Source organism: Ziziphus jujuba, chromosome 11 (genome assembly GCF_031755915.1).
Source record: "Ziziphus jujuba cultivar Dongzao chromosome 11, ASM3175591v1".
In the NCBI taxonomy this organism is placed as follows: Eukaryota; Viridiplantae; Streptophyta; class Magnoliopsida; order Rosales; family Rhamnaceae; genus Ziziphus; species Ziziphus jujuba.
This window is the reverse complement of record NC_083389.1, coordinates 3075662-3095000: the sequence shown is the minus strand read 5'-3', so window position 1 is coordinate 3095000 and position 19339 is coordinate 3075662. Positions and strand designations below refer to the sequence as shown.

General features: G+C 35.6%; 1 protein-coding gene, 1 non-coding gene and 3 pseudogenes across 2 annotated transcripts; 2 read left to right on the top strand and 3 right to left on the bottom strand.

Annotated features, from left to right (window-relative positions):
- The window catches only part of LOC132799921 (protein Ycf2-like), a 2063-nt pseudogene extending 1261 nt beyond the window's left edge, over positions 1 to 802 (bottom strand).
- A 6534-nt stretch (positions 803 to 7336) lies between these two features.
- On the bottom strand, positions 7337 to 7875 carry LOC132799920 (NAD(P)H-quinone oxidoreductase subunit 1, chloroplastic-like; annotated as a pseudogene).
- Positions 7876 to 9041: 1166 nt separating this feature from the next.
- Positions 9042 to 9587, top strand: LOC132799919 (DNA-directed RNA polymerase subunit beta-like). Its single transcript, XM_060812667.1, has one exon. The coding sequence runs from the start codon at positions 9042 to 9044 to the stop codon at positions 9585 to 9587; it is 546 nt and encodes a 181-aa protein (XP_060668650.1).
- Positions 9588 to 12586: 2999 nt separating this feature from the next.
- On the bottom strand, positions 12587 to 13591 carry LOC112493332 (protein TIC 214-like; annotated as a pseudogene).
- A 377-nt stretch (positions 13592 to 13968) lies between these two features.
- On the top strand, positions 13969 to 14040 carry TRNAN-GUU (transfer RNA asparagine (anticodon GUU)). Its single transcript has one exon. It is a non-coding gene; the product is annotated as a tRNA-Asn (tRNA).
- Positions 14041 to 19339: the final 5299 nt, after the last annotated feature.

The window sequence follows — 19339 nt, the reverse complement described above, 5'->3', positions numbered from 1 at the left end:
CTTTTGTGTAATACTAATCGATAGGGCCTGATTGGTAAGTGCTACAAGATCTCATACATTGGAACCCATGGTTATGGACCCGAATCCATTAGTATGGAACATTTTATTTTCAAAGTGAAATCCCCTAGTTTATGAAAGAGTGAAAAAGTGCTTTCGTTGTTGTGGAATAAGAAGCCTTCATATCTTAATGCATGTATTTAATTTATTCGGAGCTATTAGACTAGGATCAACTTTTTGGGGAATATGAGTCGAAGCAATAACAAGAATATTTCTAGTGGAACATCTTTCACAACCCCTGGAGGGATAGTTCACTAATAGACCGAGGGATAAGTAATTCAACTCACTCACATCCAGACCATGAATGTTTGGAATCCGTATTATGCAAGGAGACATTGCTTTTGCTAATTCGAATTGAAGGGTGATATAAAATCGATCTATTTTTGGCATCATATCCATAGATAAATTCAACAGCTATTACAAGTAGTAGTACAAAGAGCGAAACAAATAGCTCTCGTGACCCAGAATAAAAAAAAAAAAATGTTTGGAGCATTAAAAGCTTGTATCCATAGAACATCTGACGTAACATAGATAATGAGTAAATAGGAGTTAATATCATTCCAATTGCCATTACAAAAGTAATTACTATTTTTGTAATTAAAAGATATTTTTGGCTAGTAAGTATTCCAAAAAATACTATCAATTCTGCAACAAAACCGCTCATGCCCGGTAATGCAAGAGAAGCCATCGATAAGATATTGAAAGTCATGAATATTTTTGGAATTGTGGTAGCCATTTCGTCCATTTTCTCGAGATAAATAAGATGTATTCTATCATAACTCATTCCTGCCAACAAAAAAAGCGCAGCACCAATAAATCCATGAGAGATTATTTGTAAAATGGCTCCATTGAGTTCTGTATCGTTTATAGAACCAATTCCTATAAATATGAAACCCACATGTGATACAGAGGAATAAGGTATTCTTGTTTGAAAATTATGTTGCCCCGGAGATGTTGAAGCTGCATAGATTATTAGAATTGTACCAACTATGATCAACCAAGGAGAAAAGATAGAATGAGCATGAGGTAATAATTGCATATTTATCCGAACCACTCCATACACTCCCATTTTTAATGATATTCCAGCTAGAAGCATACAAGTACTGTAATGTGCTTCTCCATGGGTGTCTGGTAACCATGTATGTAAGGGTATAATCGGCAATTTAACAGTAAAAGCAATAAAAAATCCAATATAAAAAATGATTTCCAGTCTTACAGGATATGATTGATTAGCTGATGTTTCAAAATTTAATGTTGGTTCATTAGAACCAGATAAACCAATACCCATAACTCCTATTAATAAAAAAACAGAAGCTCTTGCAGTGTACAAAATAAATTTTGTAGCTGAAGACAAACATTTCTTTCCGCCCCATATGGATAGAAGTAGATAAATTGGAATTAATTCTAACTCCCACATGATGAAAAAAAGTAAAAGGTCTTGAGAAGAAAATGGTCCTATTTGAATGCTATACATTGCTAACATCAGGAAATGGAATAATCGAGAATCTCGAGTCACCGGCCGAGCCGCTAAAGTAGCTAAAATAGTGATTAATCCTGTCAGTAAAATAGGTCCTATAGAAATTCCATCTATTCCCAATCTCTAGTAAAAATTAAAAAAATGGATCCATTTATAATTCTCTGTAAGTTGGATTAATGGATTGTCCAATTGGAAATGATACCCAAATGTATAGGTTATTAGAAGGAGTTCTATTATGCATATACAAATAGTATACCACCTAATTACCTTATTCACTCTATGAAGGAGAAAGAAAATTAAAGAACTCGTAGATATTGGCAAAACTACAACTATCGTTAACCAAGGAAAATCATTTGTGGTAAAAACAAGATACACTTGGACCAGAAAAACCCGTGCTCAAAAATATAAAATAAAATATATTATTTTGAGCATGGGTTTTTGTTGGTAAAAAAATAAATATATTGAAGTAAGGTTTTCAGAAACGTATCAATAAGCTAGCCTCATACTTTGAGTTGTGTCATGCCATAAATAAACTTAAACACTCAAGAAATCCACTGGACAGTTAAATTCACATCTTTTACAGCCGACATAGTCCTCTGTTCTTGGGGCATAAGCGATTTGCTTAGCTTTACACACCCGTCCCAAGGTATCATTTCTTATACATCCATGGGGCAGGCTCGAACACAATGAGTACATCCTCTACACGTATCATAAATCTTTACTGAATGTGACATTGGATCTATAAATTTTTTGAACATTCTAAATTTTTGATTTAGAAAATTTATAAATAAATCGTATATTTAGACATTAGATGAATCAGTGATTTACCAGAATTTTTTTAATCAATCATGTAAGGGAGCCAAGATACTTTGATTTCTTACTTTTTCACAAACATGATCATACATTATGTACAATACATGCTAATTCGAATTTATGAATATTCTAATTTCTATGATTAATACTACTTATTCAACAAATTCAATTGAATAATATGAGTTGATTTTTTGTTATACTAAATTGACGAAATAATAGCCGGTCTAATGGCTACTTTAGCCGCCGAATAGTTATAACAAAAATTGAGCCTTTTAATTGGAGACTATCCAAAAAATCAGAAAATGTTACAAAATTTATACTAACCACATTCAGTATAAGTTCAAGACACATAAGGGCTCTAACCATATTGCTGCTTGTGATCAATCCATAGATACCGATAGAAAATAAGTAGGCACTCAAAACAAGTACATGTTCGAGCATCATTGACCAACTCATTATCAATTAAATTTTGATTTATGTCAATATAATATGAACAACAATTCAACGGATTCAATTGACTAGAATCTAAAAGGTATGGAACAAATAAATAGATTGGTAATAGAACTAATAAAAGAATTTCTCTTTTCAACATAAACAATCTTTAATTAGAATTGAAGAGAAATAGATGTGATAACACAGACTGAAGTTTCATTGGGATTGCTGTTGCTAATTCTATAGATTTAAGATTTATTACTAGCATGCCACAGCGATTGCACCTATTAAAGCGGCTACAAGAATTATTAAATGAATTCAAAGGGAAGAAAAAAATCTGTTGGTAAATGAATTCAAATTTGTTGACTATTACTTATCAAATCTTGCTCTATAATCTAGTTTGATCTTGTAGTCCAAATAATCCTGTACCATGAGGTATCCATAATAGTACTTATTAGTAAAACCAAAATACTTGTACAAACTAGCAAAGTAACCCCATCCCCAATGGTCCAAAGATTAAAATCTTTGTAATATTCTAAACCATTCATGAACATCATAGAAAATATGATTAAAACATTTATAGCTCCCATGTAAGTAAGGAGTTATACTGCAGCTACAAGATAAGAGTTTAATAGAATATAGAATAAAGATATAAAAACAAGAACGAGTCCTAATGAAAAAGTAGAATAAATTGGGTTGGTAAATAATACTACTCCTACACCTCCTAATATAAGACCTGATCCCAGAAAGAATATAAGAAAATCATGTATTGGTCCAGGCAAATCCATTATATGTAAAAAGAAAATACATAAAAAATTAAAATTTTTTCATGACCTTATTGAGACTCGATGAGAAATTTTTTTTTATGATTTATTGTCAGGACCCGTCCAGAATTCCTTCCCCGGAACCCTAGACAGCCCTGATCCCAGGGAAATACCACCGAACCTTCCAACGGAAAATCCGGCAGCACCTCCCCTAAGGGATTTACTTACCACAAATTACCTGCACTGAAAACACACTTCTAACAACATCCCCTTATTCCTTCCACATACTACAAATTGTTTCCACAAATTGCAGCACTTCAAAAATAAAACAACAGCAGCAACCCAGTGCATAAAGAACAACCACACGTCCAATACAGTATACAGAGCATTATACAACAAATGTGGAATTTATAAAATGATGGATAAGAATGTAATACAAGATAGAGAGGAAAAAGGGAAGAAAAACTGCTTGAACCTTCGGCAACGAACTGAGACGTTGGGCTCGCCTCGGACAATCAACGTCTCCAACCTGGACCTAGGGGAACGGAATTTAAGAGTGTGAGATGCTAATCATCTCAGTGAGTGACCCTATCTACTATACAATATAATACCACAGTAATACAGTAGATAGATAATAGTTAATTGGAAAATAATAATTTCTCTCAAAACCCTTACAATTCTCCCAGTTGGAAAAGTTCCCCTTTTTAAAACCTTTTCGCAAAACCCAGTATGCATACCTCCCGAAAATCAAGGAATTAAATAATTTAACAAACAACAATTAAATAAATAAATACCCCAAATATATAATTAAACTGTAATAAATTATAATAAATAATTTTGGAACACCTTTGGGGTTTAAAACATTATTTGCAATTTACACCGATGCACCACACCATATACCGGTGATGCCCTCCGATACCCAGCGTCCTGAGCACCGACTGGCGGGAGATTAAAGAGAGAAACCTGCAGCGGTCACTTCGGCGTCCCGACAGTACCAACTGCTAAAAACCATCACCCGGCCAAGGAGGGGGGCGGCTGTGCGCAACAATAACCTTGCCTGCCCACGGTCCAATGGCAACTCACGGGTGAAGTAAAAACCGCACGCTAAACCATATAATAACCGCGTGCTAAACCACGTGTCCATACACCATACACCAGAACACCAATACTGTATGAGTGCGTCTAAAAATAAACATAAGTAACCAACCGTACCGTTTTTCCAAAAACCACCGTGGGAAGTATACCAAAATTTCACAAAACACCATCCCACATATTTTATCCAATAACCCGGTACGAAACAGCGATAATAAACAAACCACAATTTTCTCGAAATACGAGATGCAACCATAAAAATACCGAGGGCATAATTTATAAAATTCAAACCAATATTTTCGTAAAATATTTAACCAATTATGCCCGGAAAATTAATACTGAAAACCACGTACAAATACCACCGAAATACACTTTGCTCATGCATAATAAATAAATTAAATTAAACCGCATTAAAACCATAATTAAACCACACCACATGAGCATAATTTAAATATCAATTTAAATACCAATTAAATATAATTAATTGCCCAAAATAATTTTTGAAGGTGGGTCACTCACCTGGAGCACGCAATTAACCCACGATCCACTACGGGATCAATTCTACGACTCACCGGTGCTCCTAGAACAAAATTCACAGATAGTCAAATAAATTAATATTTTAATCGGGTAAATAATACCCGATACCCGGGGGTCAAAACACAAACGTTAACCAAAATAGGCGAATGATATACCGAATCGAAGCTCGTGGAACGAGGATCACAAATCCGGTCTCCATCGACCTCAATTTCGCCGGAGGTGGCCGGAATTTGGTCGGGAAGCTTCGGCCGGTTTTGATATTGAGGAATCTTTCAAACGGCTTCGAATTTTTGAGATTGGAGGCCATTTTTGAACTCAGGGGACCCAAAATAGGGGGATAGGAGGCTCAATTGGGACTGGGATGGCCGGAAAACACAAGAAAAGAGGAGAGAGAAACTTGGTCGGCCGGCGGCTTCTCCGGCCCGATCGGCGCGCGTCCGGCGGCGGCTGGCCGTGAAACTTGGCGGCCAAGCTCGCGAGGTGGCGGGCTTCCTTGGTGGCTGGCGCGTGAGGGCTATGGGTGGCCGGAATTTGAAACACAGGAGAGAGAGGGACGGTCGGGAGAGAAGAAAGAAAAGCTGCGTGTGTGTGTGTATTTCGGGGAAGAAGAAGGAAAAAAGAAAAAAAAAAAAAAGAAAAAGAAAAAGAAAAAGAAAGGATTGGTGTTTTCCCACGTGGGGAAAAGAAAAGAAAACGAAAAAGAAAAAGAAAAAGAAAAAGGAAAAGAAAAAGAAATAAAAAAGAAATAATTAAATAATATTAATAATAATATTATTATTCAAAAATAATAAAATAATTTGATTTTTTCACATGGTTGACATGTGGCATTTCACCATGGTGACACATGGCCACCTTCATTGAGTCACACGTGGCACATCGTTATGCGTGTAAAAATAATATTAAAATAATACAGTATTTGAAAAACTTTACAGGTCCATAACTTTCAAACCACATGTCCAAATCGGACGTGCCGCTAGTCTACGGACTCGTATCGACGAGCACTTCACAACCATGCATGAGTCAAAGCTCAACCTTGCATGAATAAAAAGTCAACTCCGGCACCCCTTGGACAGTTTGGACCTCAACTTGTTTTGCTCATAACTTTCAAACCGTAGTTCCGTTTTCAACGTGCTACCAGTCTACGAACTCGTGCCAACGTGTACTCCGTAACGATATCTCAGTCAACCTAAAATTCCAACCGATTCAAAAAGTCAACTTTTGACCCTTTGGTCAACGGTCAACGGTCAACCTCGATCAACGTGCAAAAATTTCCGACATGGTTCGGGACGGGGTGTTACATTTATAATCAATTCCTTATTGAATGAAATCCTTGGGGATGTGAATTAATGTGGGTACAGATATTGGACTAATTTCATTCTTTATCTAAAAGAAAGAGTAGTTCAAATCCAAAACTATATTTTGAAATAATTATATAGACATTAATTACTCGATTTTCAATCCAAATTAAGACATGATTATTACAAACTAATGAATAGTTAGGATTTGTAAGGCGTGACCAAACAAAACGAAAGGAACCTTAATACTTAGTAATTCAAAAAATTTCTTGAATCTAGGGAGTTACTTATTTTTTATTTGAGGCAAATCCAAAATTGGTTGAATTGTATAATCGTCAATTACTAATATTGGTAAATGACCCAAAGCAATTTGATTATAATTTTATTCATGATGATCGTAAGTAGAAAGTTTATATTCTTTAGTCATTGATAAACAATTTGTTGGACAATACTCAACACAGTTACCGCAAAATATATAGATTCCGAAATCAATATTGTAATTAAGCAACCGTTTCTTACAAATATCAGTTTCCGATTTCCAATCGATGACAGGTAGATCTACAGGACACAAACGAACACATACTTCATAAGCAATACATTTATCAAACTCAAAATGGATTTGATCGCAGAAACACTCTAAGGTGATTAATTTTTCATAAGGAAATTCAATAGCTACAGGTAAACGATTTACGTGGGATAATGTAATCATGAAACTTTAACCAATGTACCTTGCAACTCGTACTGTTTGTTGACCATAATTCATGAACCCAGTTACCATAGGGAAGATATCATGAATATATATGAATAATTTGACGTTTGTTTATTTCTCCTGTTTAAGCTAAGTTGTGAATATAGAATATCATATTCCTTTACAGTGAAAAGAGTTGGAAATAAGTTGTTCATAATAGATTACCGAGAGAAATAGGTAAAAGAAATTTCCATCCAAGATTCAATAGTTGGTCCATTCTTAGCCTAGGTAAAGTCCATCTTGCTGCGATAGGAATGAACAAAAACAAATAAGTTTTAGCTAATGTAATAAAAACACCAATTGTCGCCCCAAAAATCTCATATCGTTGATTTATTTCAAAATGCTTTGAAACAAATATATACGAAATAGAGATATTCCAAATGCCCAAATAAAGAATTGTTACAAATAATGATGAAACTAATAGGTTTAGATAGGAAGCAATAGAAAATAAAGCAAATTTTATCCCGAATATTCGGTTTGATAATCTACTACTAATTCTTCTTCTGCTTCTGGTAAATCAAAAGGCAATCTCTCACATTCTACTAGGGAAGAAATTAGAAGAACGATAAACCCTATAGGTTGATGCCTCAAATTCCATCCCCAAAAACCATATTTTGATTGCGCCTCAACTATATCAACTGTACTTGAACTATTCGATAATCATAGTCAGCAGTACCATCACTGTTTCCATCGCTCTTCCAAAACCGTACATGAGATTTTCACCTCATACGGCTCCTGAAGGGCCATAAAAAAATCTAAGGACCAAGTCCTTTTATCTTGCGAGGCTTGGTTATACGATAGATAAGATTCAAATCTATCATACAATCCAAATTTAGACTAATTGAATTTTGTCTATTATGTTTTAATAAATTTAAAACAAATAATTAGTATAATTAATATTAATAATTAATAATAAAGAATTCAATTTATTATTAATTTAATAAATTAATAAATTGAATTAATAATCAATAAAAAAATACTTCTGAATTGATCTCATCCTTTTTTTTAAAAATTTCCATAATCATTGAAATTTTTCTTTGTTGAGTAGTAACTTTATTCTTCAATAAAATACTCCTTGTAAAAAAGTTCAATAACCCATTGTTTTCACTTACGAAAAAGAATTATATATTACATTAATTCATGAGTTATGACAAGAATTGTATCGATATATATCTGGATATAAGAAAAAAAGAATAAGGGGCTTACAAAATCAAAAAAGGGATTATTTCGTTCCCGATAGCCATTTATTTAATTGGCGGATAGGAGCATACTCTAGATTGGAATCGTGGGGAGTACTACCTTATAACTTCTATAAATTTAGAGGCCCAATCAGTATTCTTTGTTTATTATGTAGAAATGTCTGCTTTTGGATAATTTACAGGATCTACATTACTAATCTTTTGCGTATCTTGGTGTTTCTACCTATCCACTAATTGTTGTTCAATCGCTTTTTCTTTTATGGTAATACATGTATGAAAATACATATAAACGATAGTGAAAACTCAATACAGTTGATCTTTTGACCCCACTTCAAGTCAGGATGACTAATAAACCATTGTTGGGGTAAACGCTATCTTCTGCTTCTGTTTATTTCCGCTCAACTCTCTAACTCTTATATATAGAATTCTGAGGATGCGGTACTCATTAATGAGGTTCTAGTATATGAGGATATTTATACTTCTTTTCACACACGGAAACATGAAATTAAGACTCATGCAACAAGTCATGGTCCTGAAAGAATCACTAATGAAATACTGCATCTAGAAGCCCATTTACTCTGAAATTCAGACAAAAAAGGAATTGTGATGTTAGGGTCTTAGGTAGAAATGGGTGATATTTTAGTAGGTAAATTAACGGCGCAGATGGCAAAAGAGTCATCGTATGCTACGGAAGATAGATTATTACGAGCCATCCTAGGCATTCAGGTATCCACTTCAAATGAAACTTCTCTAAAGTTACCTATTGGCGGTAGAGGTCGAGTTATTGATGTGAGATGGATTCACAAAAGAAGGGTTTCTAGTTATAATCCAAAAATGATTCGTGTATATATTTCACAAAAGTGTGAAATTAAAATGGAGGATAAATTAGCTGGAAGACATGGAAATAAGGGTATCATTTCAAAAATTTTACCTAGACAAGATATGCCTTATTTGCAAGATGGAAGACCTATTGATATGGTATTCAACCCATTAGGAGTACCCCCATGCATGAATGTAGGGCAGATATTTGAATGCTCTCTTGGGTTGGCGGGAAGTCTGCTAGATAGTCATTATCGATTAGCACATTTTGATGAGAGATATGAGCAAGAGGCTTTGAGAAAACAAGTCACTTCTGAATTATATGAAGCCAATAAGCAAACAGTGAATCTATAGGTATTTGAACTCGAGTATCCGGGAAAAAACATAATATTTGATGGAAGAACGGGGGATCCTTTTAAACAACGTATTACAATAGGAAAGCCTTATATCTTGAGATTAATTCATCAAGTTGATGATAAAATACATGGACAAGCCTTATATCTTGAAATTAATTCATCAAGTTGATGATAAAATACATGGACATTCTAGTGGACATTATGCACTTGTTACACAATAACCACTTAGAGGAAAGGCCAAGCAAAGGGGGCAGAGGGTAGGAGAAATGGAAGTTTGGGCCGCATAGCCCTTTGGTTGGGTATTGGAGCAACATTACCTATTGATAAATCCCTAACTTTAGGTCTTTTTTAAATTGATTCAATTGTAAAATTAAAAAAAACACGATGTGTGTATCTATGGAACGGTCGCTTCAAAGTGAATTCTCCCTTGATACATTTATTTATTCAATTCAATTTTGGATCTATTCCGAGTATATGGAATGTGCTAAAGATTTAAAACTCATTTTTATCTTTTTTTTTTAGGAAAAAAAAAAAGAAATAACCCATTAAGGTTTATGCGAAATGCTTTTCTATTTCTAGAATGTCCAATATATGTTTTATATCATCTATTCGAAAATGTTTCATTTTCATAAGGTCTTCTTCACTGTTATTCAAAAGGTCTAATAACGTATGTATATTGGACCTTTTAAGGCAATTATAGCCCATAGGGTGCAATTCTAATTAGTCAATAAAAATAGATTTCAATGCTATTTTGTTTTGATTTTTACATGGTTTACCCAATCTATCATGAAAAGTAAAAAGGGGTAAAGTAACTTTGTGTTGGTTTTTTTTCTAAATGGAAATTTTCTTCTTCTGTGTGTAAAAAGGGAATAAATAAATCAATCAAATTTTGAGAAGCCTCATGAAGTGCTTCTTTAGGAGTTAAACTTCCATTTGTCCATATTTCGAGAAAAAGTATACCTTGTTTTTCATTCCCATTCGCATAAGAATGAATACTATGATTGGCATTTCGAACAGGCATGAATACGGCATCTATAGGATAACTTTCATCTTGAAAGTTATTTGGAACTTTTATACAATGCCCATGATGCCTTTTGAGTTGTAATTCAATACATAAGTTAATTGGTTCCATTAGGTTTGCTATAGGCTACGTATTATCAATGATTTCCACCGAAGGTGGTAAGATGATGTGTTGAACACTTACATATCGGGGACCTTTGACACAAATAGACGCATCACGAGCTCCATAAAGATTACTTCTCAATACAATTTCTTTCAAATTCATTAAAATCTCATGTACAGATTCTTGAATACCCACTATGGTAGAATATTCACGTGGTATTTTATCAAATTTTGTGCGTGTGATACATATTCCTTCTATTTCTCCAAGCAAAGCTCTTCGCATTGCAATGCCTCTTGTATCGACTTGGCCCTTCATAAGTGGGAGCCAGAATAATAGTTATACCTATCATAATGAATCTAATAGCTTTTATTGGGATAATAACATTACTTTTAGGAGCCACTTTAGCTCTTGCTCAAAAAGATATTAAGAGGGGTTTAGCTTATTCTACAATGTCTCAATTGGGTTACATGATGCTGGCTCTAGGTATGGGGTCTTATCGAGCGGCTTTATTTCATTTAATTACTCATGCTTCTTCGAAAGCATTGTTGTTTTTTGGATCTGGATCAATTAATCATTCCATGGAAACAATTGTTGGATATTCTCCAGATAAAAGCCAGAATATGGTTCTTATGGCGGTTTACGAAAACATCTACCAATTACAAAAACTGAATTTTTATTAGGTACACGTTCTCTGTGTGGTATTCCACCCCTTGCGTGTTTTTGGTCCAAAGATGAAATTCTTAGTGATAGTTGGTTATATTTATCGATTTTTGCAATAATCGCTTGTTCCACAGCTGGCTTAACTGCATTTTATATGTACTTACTTTTGAAGGATATTTAAACCTTCAGTTTCAAAGTTACAGTGGAAAAACAATTAGCTCGTTCTATTCAATATCTCTATGGGGTAAAGAAGGGCAAAAAGTTATTAAAAAAATGTTACTTTATTAACTTTATTAACAATGAAGAATAATGAAAGGGCATCTTTTTTTTTTTTTTTTTTCTAAAAAGGCATATCGAATTGATAGTAATCTAAGAAGCATGATGCGCCCTTTTATTACTATTAGTCATTTTGGAACTAAGAACACTTTCTCATATCCATAGGAATCGGACAATACTATGCTATTTTCTATGCTTGTGTTAGTACCATATACTTTGTTCATTGGATTCATAGGAATTCCTTTCTTCAATCAATTCAATCAAGAAGCTGTGGATTTGGATATATTATCAAAATTGTTAAACCTAGCGATAAACCTTTTACATTAAATCCAAATACTTCTATGGATTTGTATGAATTTATTTCAAACGCAATTTTTTCATTCAGTATAGCTTTTTTTTGAATCCTTATAGTGTCTTTTTTTTTATATAAGCTGGTTTATTCCTCTTTACAAAATTTGAATTTCTTTAATTCATTTGTTAAAATTATTCCCCAAAAAAGAAAAATTCTTATGGAAAAGCTATTAAATGGGATATATGATTGGTCATATAATCGTGGTTACATAGATTTTTTTATGCAATATGCTTAACTAAAGGTATAAGAGGATTGGCTCAACTAACTCATTTTTTTGATAAATGAATAATTGATGGAATTACGAATGGCGTTGGTATTGCAAGGTTTTTTGTAGGAGAAGGTATCAAATATGTGGGGGGTGGTCGAATTTCTTCCTATCTCTTAGTCTATATATCTTATGAATTAATCTTTGTATTAATTTACTTTTCATTTTCTTTTAATTTATAAAAAATTAACTCAACTTAAGTTAACTCAAGTTAACTCAATCAATTATTTAATTTATAGATTAAAATTAAACTCATAGTCAAAAAGAATATTAACAAGAGGTTTTCCAACCTAGAACAAAACTTTTTTTCTGTAAATATTTCTACCTTCGATTTTTTTTTCTATTTTCATCCACATCCATATAATAAGTTTCATAAATAGGCCTATTTTTATAGCATGTCTCTTTAAAGTGGAATTCATCCTTTGTTTTTTCCTTTCCATTCACTCGTATCTTTTCCGTTTCATCGATTTTGTTCAGATTCTCCTTTTCTTCAGAAAAAAGGGAAGGAGATGGATCTTCTTCGGTGGATCTCTTTTGTTCATGTTCAGTTCCCCTTCTTTCTGAAGTTGTTTCTATTTCTACATCTATTTCTTCCTCACTTTACCCTCTTTCTTCTGTTTTTGAGGTTTTTTTGAGTTTTTTAGTAACAATGGGTGACGGTATTCTACCTAAATAGTAGACACAGGTAATAAATAAGAGAATACTAAAGATTCGAGCCATAGAATCTCAATTCTAACACAAGGTACTTATTAGATCTAATAAGTACATTAGATCTAAAAGAATTATTTCACTATATCTAGACTAATACCAATCCAACCCATTTCATGAATAAAATATGACCAATTAACAAACCAACAAAATTACTTGTTACAAATAACATCTTGTTGTTGCATCGAAACATATAAATGTTGACTAATCTGACTAACATTGAACTTCGTAAAATGAAATGGTTGAATAATTGAAAAATGAGATTCTTCAGGAATACACATTGAATGCTAAGATTATGCAATGAATGTCTATTAGTAGATCTGTAGTCAAAAAAGTGTTTGAGATTGTTCCATAAGAAATGAAACAAAAGATACAGTAGAGCTAGGGCAGTTATTGTATGAGTTCTACCCACTGCTAGATGCAGAGGCACATAATAGATCGATATGAACATCATGAGCTGTTATTACCGGTTGTTGCTGATACTTTCTTCTCAGTTCCTTCTTCTCCTTCTTCCATAACACGAGCTCGTAGAAGGAAGAGATAAGAGGGCCATATGGAGAATGTTGTCAGAAATCCATAATAGAGTCCAACCATAACGATTGAATTGATTATCTTCATGCATAAGGATATAAGATTACCTTGTATAAAAGATTTAAAAATCATCACAAACCTCCCTTTTTTTCTTTTCTATTTCAATTTCTGGATTATTATACGATGATTTTTAAACTTTCCATATATATATATATAGAACTAGAAAAAGATAGACTAGAAATGGTATATTTTATCTTGATGACACCAAAGGGATATTAAATGAATGGAATTGGGATATGGATGGAATATAATGAAATAGAGCCACTTTTGGGTTCCCTATGAAATGAGGCATGGAACGGAGCCACTACGAATAAGTTCCAGGAGTTACAAAGGAAACTTCAAGCTTATATTGGTCATGGGTTGAGAACGGGAATTGAACTCTATGAGATCTAATCTCCTGTTGTTCCTCAGTAGCTCAGTGATAGAGCGGTCGACTGTTAATTGACTGGTCATAGGTTCGAATCCTACCTAAGGAGATTTGATTCATTCCAAATTAAAGAATTTAGAATGAAAGGGTTCTCTTTGACCTTTAAGAGTAGGTAACTCATTCCTTGTGTCTTTGTTTCTATTTCATTCTCTCATCGTATCACATTCTGTTCTGTGATACAGGCATACTATATTTAATTTATCCACCATTAACGGTAAATGAAAATAAAGAAAAGAGAAAGAGTACGGCCATTCCATTTCGACAAAAGACCAACGCCTAAATTCCATAGCTTAAGGTCTGCAATCTCGATCATGATTTTCCTACCCCCAAAGGGAAAGGCCTTTCACTTTTTGGCCGGTTGTGGGCGAGAAGAGATTTGAACCCGTAACACCGAGGTTCGTAGCCATGTGCTCTAGTCCTCTGAGCTACAGGCCCCACCTTGTCTCCACTAGATTTGTTCCTAGGAGTACCCTAACAAAAGGAACCTTTCCTCTCCCTATTCGTTTCAGATTAAGAAGATGTGAAAGCACCTCTTTCTATATAAGAACGGTGCATTCCGAGGTGTGAAGTGGGAGAAAAGAGATTTCATAATTGGGGTTTTGAATAAGACGACCTTTTGAATAAGTGCCAACATCATGGTGCCAAACCTTCTAGTTGATGTGAGCTCTTGGGGAAGATCAGCCTGTTATCCCTAAAGTAACTTTTATCTGTTGAGCGATGGCCCTTCCATTCAGCACCGTCAGATTGTTGGAGTTTGGTGTGGTTTTGGGTTCACTTGGCCAAGAGTGTTGTACACAAAGTGTTAGTCTTGTGCACAACCTTTAATCCGGTTTTTTGGTTTGATGTTTGGGTGATTTTTGTGTTTGTTTTTGGTATGGTGATATTTAGGATTGTTAGGGTTTTTTTTTTTGAAGGAAGAAGAAGAAGATGAAGAAGAAGAGAAGATGTTAGAGTAGGCCACACAAAACTAGACAGCACACTAATTCATTTTTACTTTTCATTCATTTGTTGCATATATAGAAACAAAACTTGTCTCATACATGTGAGGTGCATGTGGGACCAAATGGAAGTCTTTAAAATTCAAAATTTACACATTTCCCACTCAAAATTATGATACATAACCGTTCAACCACCAGCTTCACATGGGAGTGCATAATCATGACAAGAGTTGGTGAGATTTTTAATGTCAAAAAACTGTCTCCACCTAATCCTGTACCACTACTTTGACCAGATGGAAGGCTAGGATATATTCATTCAACTTGCTTGAATTTTGGCATGTGGCATGTTGAAATATCAAGGATTAAATCTGAAGAAGACCAAGTCTAAAAGAATTGGGTAAGGTCTCCAATTCATCTCAAACCAGTGGGCCATAACTGCTGGAAATCTCAGCAGTTATGCCAACTTGTAACCTGTATATCTTGGGATTCCGAAGGCCTTTTTGAGTAATTCGTTTTTCTATATTTTCATTTACATGTCTACTACAACATATCCAAAAATTATAAACTTTTTCTATAAGCTCAAAGAACGCCAGCCCCAACAATGGACCTATGTTGCTGGAAATACTATTTCCAGCACATAGCCATTTTACAAAATAAAATCAATACCCAACAAAGAGACAATTCCTAAGCTAAATACAATAAAAGTTAGGTATTCAAAATAAATTAAAAGGAACATAAAACATAGACATAAATATTGCATTAGGTCATTCAACAAAATATTTCTTTTAAAGAAAGAAAGAGGGAACAAACCTTGGTGGATTTTGGTTTGCACAAGGTGGCAAGATTACCACCTTTTCAACACGGATCACTAGGCCGACTTTCATCCCTGCTCAATGGGTGGGTCTTGTAGTCAAGCTCCCTTCTACCATTGCACTCGAGGGCCAATCTCCATCTGGCCCGAGGAAACCTTTGCATGCATCCATTACCTTTTGGGAGGTCTGTACCCCATAGAAACTATCTACCTGAGACTATCCCTTGGCCCGTAGGTCCTGACACAAGGTTACAATTCTAGCTCTTCCAGAGTGGTATCTCGGGCCCCCCTAGAAGGAGGCCTTCTTTGCCCTCCACCTAAGCTGCGTAGGAAAGGCCCAAAACCAATCCCAGGGAATAATGAAGCTTCATAGGTTCTTTTTGTCCAGGTGCAGGTAGTCCACATCTTCACAGACATGTATATTTCACCCAGCCTTTCTCCGACACAGTTCTCAAATTGTTACGCGACAAGGAATTTCACTACCTTATGACCGTTATAGTTATGGCCAACGTTCATCGAGGCTTCGATAGCTAGCTCCCTTGTCATCAGGTCACTAACTTCCTTGACCTTCCAGCACTGGCAGGCGTCAGCCCCAATACATGGTCTTATGACTTTGCAGAGACCTGTGTTTTTGTTAAACAGTCACCCGGGCTGGGTCACTACGACCCCCTCTGTGAGGAGGCAGCCCTTCTCCCGAAGTTATGGGGCTATTTTGCCTAGTTCCTTAGAGAGACTTGTCTCGCACCTCTAGGTATACTATACCTACCCAATTGTGTTAGTTTCGGGTACAGGTACCCTTTTGTTGAAGGTCGTTCGAGTTTTTCCTTGGAGTATGGCATGGGTTACTTCAGCGTCATAGCGCCTGGTACTCAAACATTGGCTCAGGGCATTTTCTCTACCCTTTCTTACCCTGAAAAAGCAGGGGCACCTTGCATCCTTGAATTGATAACCATCTTTCGGCTAACCTAGCATCCTCCATCCCTCTAAACCAATAGGGGGTAGTACAGGAATATTCACCTGTTGTCCATCGACTGTGCCTTTCGACATGATCTTAGGCCCTGACTCACCCTCCATGGATAAACCTTATGGAGGAACCCTTAGGTTTTCAGGCCATTGGATTCTCACCAATTTTTGTGTTACTAAAGTTGACATTCTAGCTTCTGCTTCATCTACCACTGCTGATACGAACCTAGGATGACCTGCTCCTAAACCCGTATTATATTAGCCCAAATCTAATTATGTTCAAGTTCTAATGGTCACCTTGACCCTAACCAACCTGTGATTAGAAACCTTGGTATATAATGAAGACGCCACAATAGGTGATGGATGTTCTATTGATAAGTCAAACTAAAACACTCATTCACTAATGATGTTTTAGGTGTTCAAAGAGAACAAAGAGAATTCACTCTCACAGTTAATTTTCTGTATGAATAATATACTGATTATTATTGATAAAACAAACCTTTAAGTAGCTAGAAAATTCACATAATAAACCCTAGAAGACATAAGGAAAACTGGCCATTCAATAACCTTTCCTAAAGTGGCCGAATTTCCTACTTTCCTAAATCTAAATTCTAATTAATTAATTCCTTTATTTTGGATTAGGAAATAATTAATTTACAATGAAAATAATAAAATAAGAACTTTCTCAAACCTATTTGTCCAGAAAATAAATAAATAAAAACAAAAAAGTAATGGTAATTTCCTAAAACAAAAAGGAGAATCAAATTAGGAAACTAAAATACTAGCTTTTTGACTAAGTTGACTTTGACCATTCTTTGACCAATTTGAGCTCCAAATCAACTTCAATATGCTTTTTAGGATGCCAAATAATCTTACCATGAAGTCCCACACGTTGCCCTTGTTTTGAAGAAAGAGAAAAAGCCAACTCAGCAAAATACAGTAAAGTCAGCACAAAATACAGTAAAAATAGGCCAAATTTGAAGCTGTCCGTACAACCCCTTTTTGAAAGCCTTTGAAGTTGGATTGATTTGATTCCATATCCTCTTATACATATGTATTGAATCCATAAAGAGTTGGAACCATTTCATGTTGCTAGGTGCCCATATTTGCACCAAAATCGTTACTCGGGTCCATATCGACTTCCACCACTTGGATGCTTAGAATAGGCTTTGTATCTTCTAGTATGGACAAGCTCTATTGAGAGTTGATTACCCCCTATATAAATGCTTCCAGGTTATCCATAAATCTCTTAATTTGAGCTCTTGTAATTGGCCCGATCTTTATCTGTGTCGGGTCAGCACCCCAACGGGTTATTGGTTGAGCAGGCTCGGGCGGAATCACATCAACTACTCATGCTAGTGCTTCCCTCTAAGAGGAACACTCCCTTATCGATGTATTTTTATGTCTCACAGCTTCGGCAAATTGCTTAGCTCCGTTCAGCTTCGGCAAATCACTTAGCACTCGATCAGTGAGTTATTACGCACTATTTCAAGGGTGCCTGCTTCTAGAAAAACCTCCTGGTTATCTCTATACCCCTACCTCCTTTATCACTGAGCGGTCATTTAGGGGCCTTAGTTGGTGATCCGGGCTGTTTCCCTCTCGATGATGAAGCTTATCTCCAATCATCGCACTGGCCAACCTTGACCCCTATTATTTTGAGGTCATATCTAGTATTCAGAGTTTGCCTCGATTTGGTACCGCTCTTCGCCTAGATGTCCAGTCAACTGTTGTACCTCAATGCATTTCGGGGAGAACCAGCTAGCTTTGGGTTCGAGTGGCATTTCACCCCTAACCATAACTCATCCATTAATTCTTCAACATCAGTCGATTCGGACCTCCACTTAGTTTCACCCAAGCTTCATCCTAGGTTAGGGTCCATAAGCAGTAACAACTGCCCTATGAAGACTCACTTTTGCTACGGCTCCAGTGGGTTCCTTTAACCAAGCCACTGCCTATAAGTCACCGACTCATTTTTCAACAAGCACACAGTCAGAGCCTTGGTCTCCTCGCACTACTTGGGAGCTTACAATTTCATGATCTATTGCACTCCCCGATGGGGTTTTTTTTTTCACCCTTCCCTTATGGTACTACTTCATTATCGGTCACCCATGAGTATTTAGCCGCGCAAGGTGGTCCTTACTGATTCACATGGGATTCCACGTGTCCCATGCTACTCGGGTCAGAGCGATACTTTTAGCTACTGGACTCTATCCATCTAGGATGCAGCACTCCACCACTTCTTCTAGCAGTACGACCCCTGTATTGCTTTCCTACAACCCCATTTTCATGGTTTAGGCTGCTTTCATTTTGCTCGCCACTACTATGGGAATCACTTTTGCTTTCTTTTCCTCTGTCTACAAAGATGTTTCAGTTCCCTAGGTTGTCTCTTGCCTGCCCATGGATTCAGCAGTAGTTCGAAAGGTTGACTTATTCAGGAATCTTCGGATCTATGCTTATTTTCAACTCCCTAAGCATTTCATCATTCATTACACCCTTCCTCGTGTCTGGGTGCCTAGGCATCCACCATAAGCCTTTCTTCGTTTGAAGCTCGCCCTTAACTTTAAGGCTATGCCATCCTCTAAGGTGCTGCTAAATGGGATGATCTTATCAACATCCATGAATGCCAAATCATAGCG

Coding starts and splice junctions, on each gene's coding strand:
- LOC132799919 (XM_060812667.1), top strand. CDS start 9,042: ATGGGTGATATTTTAGTAGGTAAATTAACGGCGCAGATGGCAAAAGAG.